This window comes from Myzus persicae, unplaced genomic scaffold, assembly GCF_001856785.1.
Source record: "Myzus persicae strain clone G006 unplaced genomic scaffold, MPER_G0061.0, whole genome shotgun sequence".
NCBI classification, from domain to species: Eukaryota; Metazoa; Arthropoda; class Insecta; order Hemiptera; family Aphididae; genus Myzus; species Myzus persicae.
In genome coordinates this window covers 140459-152505 of record NW_019104029.1, presented here as the reverse complement: position 1 = coordinate 152505, position 12047 = coordinate 140459, and the positions used below count along the sequence as shown (strand labels likewise).

The window sequence follows — 12047 nt, the reverse complement described above, 5'->3', positions numbered from 1 at the left end:
TATTTTTTTAAGGCAGCTGTCTCTTGCAAAAGTGGGGGTGAGCACTTCAATGATTCCAGCCTCAAAGCCCTATATAGACGGCTAGACTAGGTATAGTTTATAATTTATACTCGCATATATAGTTACATATGTGATCTTATATGATCTTATCTATAACCTTTAAAATGTGTGAAAAAATAAGTGTAAAATGTGTAGAATTTGGTGTGTGGGTAAGATACTTATTTAAGGTAGTTGCTTCACAGGGAAAAAAATTTCACTCCGCCACTGTATACCAATACGTATACATATAGTTATTACTTATTACGCACGGGTATAATATATATTAATATAATATAATATACATCTCGGCAGTTAATCGAGCCTATTTCAGCTCAGTAAGTTCACAGGACTTGCAAAATAAATTCATCGAACCGTCGAATACATATAGGTAATATAATGTATAATGCCCATACGGACATAATATAATATGATAAGTATAATATATATAGGTACCTGACATAAATGATGATGGCTGTAGCCTGTATAATATATAATATATGCGTGTACAGTATATAATGTACACACTGTATATAGGTATACGTGTGAGCGTATAGTGTGTGTATGTTTAGTATATATATATATATATATATATGTAATAGTATTTAGTAGGTTTACCTATATATTACGTTATAATACAACCGCATCATATTAATATAATGCATCTCTTGTACGCACGTGCGGATCATAGTCAAATGAACACGGATGCCGAATAGCAACGTTCCGCTGCACTAAATATAGGTAGCCATTATGTATTATATTATGTATATATATATAATAGGCGTATAAATATCGTAATTTATATATAGACCAAAATGTACATATACAATATACATTGTACATATTACATAAGTACCTACGCAAATATGATGATACCTATATATTATAATATGTGCGAATAATATATATATATATAACTCTACGCGAGTAATATGTAATATGTACACAAACAGACATTGCAGGGATGTGCTGCGGCGGCGGAGAAACGCGCGCGTGACAATGTTTATACTTTATATGCCTCTCGCTCGTGCACCATACATACCTATATATATATGTATATATGTAAGCGTGTTAACGGTTTGCCGCGTCGGTGGGAAAGGGTGCGGAGGGTGTAGTGGGTTGGTGCAGGGTGGGCGGGTGGTCGGTGGTAAACGAGAGAGGTGAGAGAAAAAAAACAACAATAAATACATACGTATACGCGAAACGCAAACAAACGGACGTTACGGCAGAGCGGGATATAACTTCGTCGGAGTTGCGGGGTGTCAGTCGGCGGGTAAGGGTGGGTGTACGTATATATAAGTGTGTGTGTGTGTGTGTGTGTGTGTGTGTGTGTGTGTGTGTGTGTGTGTGTGTTCGGCGGGTTGGGTGTCGCTATATATCCGACCGGGTGGCGGGGAGATAAAAAGCGGCGGCGTTATCGGAGAGAGGGTTGGAGGGGGTGTCGTGGAGTTAAAAATGATTATTATTATTATTATTATTATAATGCCATCGCGCGGGGTACGACCGGCGGCGACGGTGGCGACGGCTGTGGCGATGGTGGGACGGACGAGTGGAGAGGCGGCGGGAAGCTCGGAGCGCGCGCGCGCGCTCGTGTGTCGCGCCTGGCGGATGGAACATATCTTCCGGACGAATGAGCGCGGCGTTCTATATCGATCTGGGCGCCGGCACGCGATTGGCGGACGGGCGGCGCTCCGGTCCCACCCTCCGCCGCGTTCCGACCGACCCCGAAAAATATTTTACACACGCACCGCCGCCGAATCCCGTGGTGGTGCCCGCCGTACGCTAATCCCTCGCTTCCCCTTCTCGCCCTTCCACCCATCACCACCACCACCGACGCCGCAGCGGCAATCGCTACCCGCCGCCGCGCCGCGCCACCGCCGCGCGCGCGGAAACCAGGCGGCGGAACACACGGTGGCTTCGTCGGTCGGGGCGCACACGTTACCGAACCGCGCGGCCACTCGAAACGCATCAGACGCTGCACGCGGCTCCCGTCCGGCAGTACGACGCGACGACGTAGTTATAATTTATTGTACTCGCGATATTGAGAATAATATGAATTATACCTAATTCAGGTTATTTGTTTTTCTTATTTTTCATCATCGTTATTATTTAAGCTCTCGAAGATCGAATAGTTTTCTCTCGTCGAGTATATAATAATATAATACGTATTTTTTTTTTCGCTTTTTCGGTTTCGTTTTTTTCACTTATAACATATATATATATATATCATAATTTATTTACCGCAGTGATGATTAAATCGGATTGACAGTGGTCTCCACACGTGAAAATCCAGTAAATATAATATTTGTTACATCGGATTATAACGTCGTTCAGTGCGTGGGTTTGTTTTTTTTTTTAACTTCAACACGTGAGTAATAAATTATATCATACCGCATTATCTTATAAATCAATTCGCACTTATACCTATATCAAGTACCTATCTATTTTACACCTATCAGCTGTATTTCGTAGCGAATCTATGTATGTATATATCGTCAGTTATCACGAGACATTAATATTTTGAACGTCTTCAACCCTTCTTTGCTATAATAACGACCGTGTACCTATCATTACGTATGTGTTTTATGTGTATAGTATATAATATGTACCTATACAAAAACCTATTTTGTTGCACGATTAAAAAAAATAAATAATTCCTAGGTACCTATTCCTGTCACTTTTAACACAGCACCAGTCACTATAGTTGACTCCGTATATATAATTATGTGTAAGCTCCCTATTAATTTATTCTACCTATATGCATATACTGATGTATTTACGTCGTATTATATTATCATAAACCGGTATACTTTTGAGTATTTTATGCAATTATTCAGATTAATATAATATTCAGTTGAGTAGTTTGTAAGCGGTCTTATGAGGTGGGGGCTAAGTTAATTTGCAAATTCACCTACGTTTTTAAATTTCATACCTAAACAATTTATAATTAATATTAGATACAAGTCTTACATCTGTTATATATATTTTGAACCTACAAAAAATCATAGAAAATTTGAATTACTTCTTATAATTATGATGATTATATACTTCATATCCATTTGGTAATTTATAACCTTTATTTACGCATAGAACTATAAAAGTATGTATTTTATTCCCCGATATAATCTATAATTACATTATAATATAATCCTCTAAATAGTGCTTAAATTTATAAACAAAAGTTAATTTTTTTAAATTGTACTTGTATAATACAAGTCCAAAGTAGTTGTTAGGTATTTTATGTAAATTATATTATTATAATTCAGACTTACAGTGAAATATTATTGATACTATTGAATTTTATTATAAAATTCTTTTTATTCAACTCATAATACCTAGTACCTACACCTCTAAATAATATTTATTTTTTCATTCAATAATTAATTTAACGGCCCCTAAAAATTATTCGCTTTATGGCACCACCAACTAAATGGTTCCACTTTCAACATATCCGTATTAGGGCACCAGAGAACTTGTAGCGGATAGGTTAAAGTGTAAAACTTAATTTATTTTTGGAAATTTAACTAAATTTTTATTCCTATTATTAATCTTATCTATATACAATGACTATAATATTAAATTTTTCAGTTATACATACGATTTATTGTATATGTACCTACTATACTTTAGCAGTATACACATAACTATACTGGTGGACGGTGACTATTATTTGTAATGATCCTTATACAATTTTTCACATATTTCATAATCAAATTGAATCCATTAACAGTTTTTGTTAAGTATTCTACTGTTACTCAAATAAAGATATACTAAATTTCAAGTACTGAAATATCTACTTTTATTATTAAATTATATAATCAGAGCGAACTTATCAAATAACTTAAACAAACCGTGTACATCTGAAAATCATATAATAGCTACTCATCTATATAGTAAAAAAAACAGTAATTAGACTTAAGTATTTAATAGTATTATGTATTAAACTATTATATTAACTCTAAATTACTTACCTATATTATGGGATATTGTTTAATATTGGGAATTCCCGAAAAACTTAGCCCATAGTTTGCTTACAATTTATTATATATATATTAATATTATAATATTATGTAGTTAGAGTACTTATAAGCATAACTATTTAAAATAACAAAAAACATTGTATCGGTTGTAAAAAACGGATGCCGTGAAAGCTGGTTTTTATGAAATTTGTTATTTTCGGCTCAATAATTAACTATTTTTATTTTCTACAACACATAGATTTTTTTCGAAATTATTCAGAAATTAATTTAACCTCTTAATTCATTATGATTTATTTATCTTATGTATACATTATATTTGAAACTACCTACAGTTCAAATAAAATGATAACTATACTTTCAGTTTTTGTTTTGGATGATATCCAAAACACCTATACTTACAATTAATCTTTGTTTAATTTAGCGGTTTTAATGTTAATTAATTAAATAGTACTCATTAAGATAACTTATTCATGGCACGACGCATATATTCATTATAGTTATTATTTATTATATTATTGTTGTTTAGTATTTTAACTACATAGTAATCAAAACTAAAAAAGTACTAACAGTTAACTGTTTTCTAAATAAATATTTTGAGTGTAAAATATAATTATTAGATTTAAATTATTTGGCTTATTTAAGTAAAATTAATATTTTTTACTAAATGAAAGGTACTATTAGGACACCTATATTTAAATTTACATAGATCTTTTCAAATATACATTTATTTACCTACCAAATACATAATTATGATTTATGTTCATAATATGTATGTCCCATTTTATAAAAATAACTATACAGTTTCGCATCTTTTTCACCAAGAGCTCTTTCATTAACTAGCCAATCTTATTGCCGATCATATGGAATTTTTCTTTAAGTCACGAAATGCTTTCAAATAAAGTGAATATTGTATTTAGCTTAAAATATACCAGTTACTTGATTGCTATACCTATATTATTATTATTATTATTCCTTCATGTCTAATTGTACTGTACCTATTACATTTTATTTAAAGGGTTCTTATAAATAATTAATTAGGTACCTACCTATACCTAACTGTTCAAATATGTAGATACCAGTAAAGTAATTAATGCATTCGTATTTAACGTTATAACAAACTTTTACGCTTTGCTTGTTATAGTAATTATTTACGTTATATTTTGTGAGTAAAAAAGTCTTTTTATACCTATGTATAGTAAAGGATAAAAAGAGGGAAAAATTGTTTATTTATTTTTATTAATCTTTTAACTGTATAATAACTGTGAGGAAAAGAGAGGCAATTAAAAAAAACAGCAATCGCACAGAGCAATAACAAAAATAAAAATAAATAGTTTAAACAAACAAAAAGAAAGGTGGTTAAATGCTATATTATATACCTACATAGGGAGTCAATTAGAATTAGCGTCATCATCCGCGAGGGTTAAATGTGTATCGCTCTTTAAAGCGGGGGTGTGCTTTTATATTATTTCATTAATAGCTGCCCCCATAGCGAGTATCGCGTTACCATTTCGAGTGAGTGTATATTATAACGTATATATGCGTATAGTATACCTATATATATATACATAAATCTCTTTTATATGTGTATATATATTGAAATGTGAGAAAAATGAGTTGATATAGGTAGGTACATAAATATATACTTATACACATAGTATGTATCGTTTGTACAATATATTTGTACATGTATACATATAATATATGGGTACGATACGCATGTTCTAAGTCCTTTTATGCGCACACCACTTGTGTAGGTATAGGAACATAACGCGACACACGCTAATAATGTTTTACGTATATATACTGTTATTATTATTATTATTATTATTATTTTCTTTTTCAACCCCGCGGCTGAAGTGTGCTCGAGGGGTCCCGAAGTGGTCGAATTATATCATAAATATATATATGTGTGTGTGTATATAAATGATATCGTAGCAGCAGAAATGGCGGTGCTCGAGTGGCCTTCGCTACATTATTGTGTATATTGTCAGTATTATTATTACTATGTACATAAATACACCAGAACAAATTAGCTCCGGAAACTAAATATAGGCGATGAAACACCCTATCCGCCTATATGTATAGTGTATAAGTATGTATTACATATAAAAGCACCTATGACGTTATACAATGTTTTTTAGGCACGGTAAGCCACACACCATAAGAAGCGTATTTAGTGATGATAGGTACGACATGGATCATCTACATTCTACATACTAAATTATATTATGTTAACTTTAATCTATATGATGATTGTTGGGATAAAATGAATGTCGATATAATATCACCTATATAGTTAGGTACATATTTGCATATTATACCAAGGCCTGCCAAGTTGACTAATTTGTATCTCGTTTAGCTACTCGAACAGTTGTTATACATAAGTAAATTTATAAGTTAAAAGTTACTTTTCTTTATTTTTAACTCGATTAAAAATTAGTTATACCTACCTAGATGCATTTTATCTGAATATCTGAAGGATATCTTGCCAAAGCACAATAATATCTGTAACAAAATTAAATAGTTGTCTGTAAAGAACTGATATTATAGGTAGATTGGTTTATAGGAATAGGTCTAGGAATACCCTAATATATTGTCATATATATTTTTTTCTACTCGGTTTTATAAAGTGGTTAAAAGTATTTATATATTAAATCTAATGAGGTAGGTATTGCATTATACAAACACCATGAAAACAACTATAACTATTAACAAACTGTCGTACAACAATTTTCGGAAAAATTATCAATTGTTATTAGAGCTCGAAAGTAGTAGAAGTTTGTCATATATGCTTTCGATTAATATAGCAGACCAATAGCTATAAATTAGTTTTAAGTATAAAGTTACAATGATATGTTTAAAACAACAATTTAAAATGCATATTTTTCGATCGTTTGGTATACATGTTTAATAGTTTCTAAAAATAAATTCCGTTATTCTTTTAGTACTTAAATGTATTTTTTACTTAATTATTTAACTTGGGTATTTTCATTTTCTAACGATTTGTGCAAAGCAGAAATAATTCAATTTTTCCACTAAAATAAAACTTTTTATAAGGTATTATTGTTGTTATATCCAGACAGTATTTATACGCCACAACGATGACGGGTACCAATATTATATAACTAATTTTCCGCAATGTCGTTTCATCAATGCTATAGTTATTTTTAATAAAAACTAAAATAATACATAGGTAATAATGTAATATACTGATATAATACTGTTATATAACTAACTGTGTAATGATTATGTTTTTGAATTTTAAATAATAATTTTTTTTTTTGCATTTTTTTTGATTTTGCATTCACATTTTTGTGATTTTAGTTTCTGTAACTTCCGAGCCATAATTATTTTGACGTGATGTACATACACACATAAACTAAATAATGCCTGCAGTATAACGTCGGTAGGAAGGTATATATATAAATATTATGTATTTTACCACTGTTACGGGTTTATACCGCTATTCATAATATGACAAACACGTTTTCGGGCTTCCGGGCGGAAAGTCTAATCCTATCTTCACCAAATACCCGTGCAATATACATATTACATATAAATATATAATAAACACATACTTACTATAATATTATGCATGCAATATATCTGATGACTGATGTGTAAATAAATTAAGCATTACATCGTGTAGAAATTATTTTGTGAAAATTTTTGTCTTGTATATATCCCGCTCAAATTGACGTTTTCGATAAACTGTTCCAGAGTTCCTTCAAGCATGTTACAAGGCATTACAAGATCCGAACAATCGGGCTTACTGCCTCATCATCACCACCATCACCACCATCACCATCACCAATCGTTGACCGCCCACCATGGGATCGGCACGGGATCAGCTTGGCCGCCTAACCATCATGACGATCTCGCACATAAAGGTAAATAATCTCACATGACTTTCATAACGTCTTGTCCCGCACCAACATTCCGTTTAGGCACCTTTATATTATTATAACAGAACGTTGGTAACAATATATGGGTACCTATATAATGATGTATAAACAGTAAACACGTATGGGGTATATAGAACGAGTTGAAAAGTTAGTAAAATACGATATTTTTTTATTAAATATTATACGTATGCATACCTTTTATAGACGGTTTTTTATGCACATATCAACTAAACTCGGTAGATTGACTATACAGTTTGGTCGGCCGGCGTGAGTTACACAATCTGAAATATATTATATGAAGAAAATTAAAATAAGAAGGATAGTTATAGTTACGAGTGATAAATATGTATGTATACAGAGAGAGAGAGAGAGAGAGAGAGAGAGAGAGAGATAGAGAGAGAACATTTCCAACGGGTTACGAGGAAGTGTAGTGTTTCTATATCATTATGTGTGTGTGTGCGTGAGTGTGTGAGTATGTGTGTCGGTTTGAAGACATGATTCCGTGTGACTGGTTCACTCATGGATGGAAAAATAACCGTGCGTGTACAGAAACCAGCTTGCCGTGTATAATTAAAGGGAAAACGGGCGGAAAAAATACGCACACATAAAGGAAAATGTTGTTTTTTTTTAGTATTATTATTATTTTATTAAAATAAAAACATCAGACGTATTGGGTTTCGCTTGACGGGTCCCGGCCACCCTGTGTACGTCGGTGTAGCGGTTTTGTGTTTACCTTCGGCACGATGGAAGACAATATCTCGTTATACGACACCGTATCGAATAAAAAAATGTACCTAGGTATATATAATAATATATAGGAAATAATATTAGACACATCAAGTTTATGTAGGTATAGATATACGTGTAACGCGTCTGTCAAATGTCGTCAAGTCCGACATCTCGTGTGCCGGTGCGCGTCTGTATATAGGTACATAGCCGTATAGGTAATGCAGCCGAGATTGCCATTTGATGACATGCTGCTTGTTTTTCGTATTCAAAACTCAATTCTTAAAATGTACACAAGCTATACTATAAGGCTTTATAGCCATACGGCAAGATGTAGGCACCTCCTATCTACGTAATTAATATTTTTTTCGAAAACAATATAATCGATTTTAATTAATATTTTATATAATTTGAAATGAAGTATATTTATAGCGGTAAACTATTTATAGAAGGAAGGTATGCACGCACTACACAGTATAAACAATCAAACATTAGCAACCCCTGCATATTATATTTGAATAATATATTCTGTATAATATATATTTAAGCTATATATTATTGTTTTTATTTTCGCTATAAAAGTAATATTATCTCAAATCACAATAGATTTTTTTTTTCTAAAAATATATTTTATTACATTTATATTTTGTGAGCATAAATTAAACAACTTTATAATAATCATTTCACGTTTATTAATTATTATAATGTACGTGACTGGAAACCATTGTTTTTGTTAAAAAAATATTATTTGATCTCAAAACCTCTATGATAAAATATATACCTGCTATATACAATACACATTTTCACGCTTTGTGTAGGCCAAAGTAAAAATATGTATTAAATAACTATACAAATTAAATATAGTGGTTTGTTTCACAATAATCTAATACTGGCTTCGAATTGATTCTTTCTGCAGATTTCTACGTAAATGAATATGTATAGAACACATACATATATAAATATATTATACATATTGCATTATGCTATACGATCATTTTTTGCACTCGATTTATAAATCAACCGGTTTCTATACAACGAGCTATTCGTCGTAAAAGCCTGAGAGTATAACGTAATACTATTATTATTTTTTCATCATTATAATATTTTATCCGAGTGAAATTTAAAAAATGACTTCACGACCGCGCCTCGAACAATACGCACGCGGCGTCGAGAGTCTTCGTCGATCACAGCCGCAGAAACGGTATAACAGTAGGAAGTCGTCGATACTATTTTTCTTTTTATTATTATTATTATTATTATTATTATATCGTCGTCGGTCGTGTGATGAAATGCAATTATTATTTTTGTACGATGACGACGACGACGACAAGGACGAGAGTGTATGAAATAAAAAAAATATATATACATGTATATATGGGTGTATAATAAATCGCTGAAAGGGTTGTGCGAAGAATATACGCCGAAACCTCCCGAGCGCGGACGTCATGCACAACGATGATGATAAATAATAATAACAGTATACCATGTATACCGCGTGCGTTTATTATATTAAATAGGCCTCGAGGGACTCGCGTATAACATGAGTGAGTATGTGTCCTCTGCGTGCGGCCTTCGCGCGCGTATATAGGTAGGTGGTAGCTGCGTGTACAGCGGCGGCGGCGGCTCGGCTCAATGGGACGTGGCAAATATATCGTTTCCCAAACGGCGACGCTAATTTAACGAGCTCACACGCTGCGCTCGCGCGGTCCCTTTTTGCGCTCGGCGGCGGCATATTATTATTATTATTATACGTATATAATATATTATTATATGGGTTATAGCGGTATATACGCGTATCCTACACACAGCTGCGGCTTCTTCTTCTTCTTCTTCTTCTTCTCCTCCTCCTCCTCCTCCTCCACCAGTTCTATTCTCTTTCCGCGACGTTATTCTCTCTTTTTTTTCACACCTGTCACCCACGATTATTGTATTTTTGCCGAAATTCCGCCGGTCGTCTCACGCACACGCGCGCATCGGGTAGGCATATAATAATATGACGAGGACTACCTACACTCTGGCGTACGACAAATTGTATTACATATTATATTAGAGCGCTCAAGTATTATATGGATACAGACGTCACTACCACGTCAGACGTACGATCGTCAACATCACTGCAGTACCTATTGTTGAAATCGAACATCATAATAATATATTGTAGGCACGCATTGTATACAAACGCAATTTGAGTACTTTTTTCTCATATTGTTGTCGAAAATAAATTATAGATGGACAGATAGCAGATATAGGTATAGGTTACGTTTTATAAACGAAACTGAAAAGGACTCAATTATAACGAATACACAATTAAATATATTCCGATAAAACGTGACGATATATATATATATAGGTATATTATGTACTACGTAACTTATTTATTGTATAAATATATATGTTATGATTGACGTCATCGGTTAGCACGGTTAACTGCTGAATGTTAGTAATAACAAACGTGCCAACACATAACACATATATTTTGGAAATTAAAATACATTTTATAATGTACAAAACTACAAACACAATATTTTCAAGTAGATCTATTTATCATAGGGCGGCATAGGAGCTCAATCGCGTTTTCACTTTTTCCAGCGTTTTATTATAGTTGAGAAAATAGGAAACCACAGTGGGCCATCTCCTTACTGCAGTATATCGGTTCAAGAGGAGCATCTACCTATATATATGTAGCATGTTGTACATGCATATAAAATACCATAAAAATTTATTATTTGTTTTACACAACAGTTAGTGAAATCATGATGATAAAGATAAAAATAATTTTATGTTACCATCGGAGATTATGATTAATATTGTTCGAGTTTTTCACCCCTACACCTGTAATATATTAAACACACAACATTATTGCTTCGTTTCGTAAATACAATTACGTTGACTGCCTTAGTGCTGTTTGCCAAAGTTATTAATTCGCTGGTCTTTTTTTTGTTTTAATATTGGATTGTACAAAAATATGTATATATTAATCAATATTTAAAACAACAGAAGAAGACTTCAATTATAACCTCGATATTTATTTTACTCTACATCATGTAAGTGCATCGAGTATAATGATTATATTGTTTTGAAATATAGAAACAAACTAGTATTTTACAAAATTATCGTCACAATAAATTATCAAGGCCAGTGGCAAATATATTTTCCTATATGGTATGTTCATATAGACGTATAATATAATTAAAAAAATAGGTATATTTATTCACCAAGATTCAAGAATTGGATTATAATAATTGCAACTGAAATTAAATTATAATACCTAATATGATATATACAACTATACCTTTTTATGATATCAGTAGTCTATACATAGATTTTTGCTTAATGCTGTATACAATTAAATGAAAGAGAATATAATGTATAAATATCGGCTAAAATTTAATTATAATTT

General features: G+C 32.3%; 1 protein-coding gene across 3 annotated transcripts in view; it reads left to right on the top strand.

Moving 5' to 3' along the window:
* Positions 1–1935: 1935 nt before the first annotated feature.
* LOC111037787 (paired box protein Pax-6-like) overlaps positions 1936–12047 on the top strand; it is a 48234-nt gene continuing 38122 nt past the window's right edge. For 2 of the 3 annotated variants that reach the window (XM_022320549.1, XM_022320547.1), the window contains exons 1-2: positions 1936–2404; positions 7737–7906. In XM_022320549.1, coding sequence (XP_022176241.1) covers positions 7750–7906 — 157 coding nt within the window. In that variant the 5' untranslated portion in view covers positions 1936–2404; positions 7737–7749. Of the gene's footprint in view, positions 2405–2424; positions 2518–7736; positions 7907–12047 lie in introns of those variants that run through there. The other variant, XM_022320548.1, reaches the window with a different exon arrangement.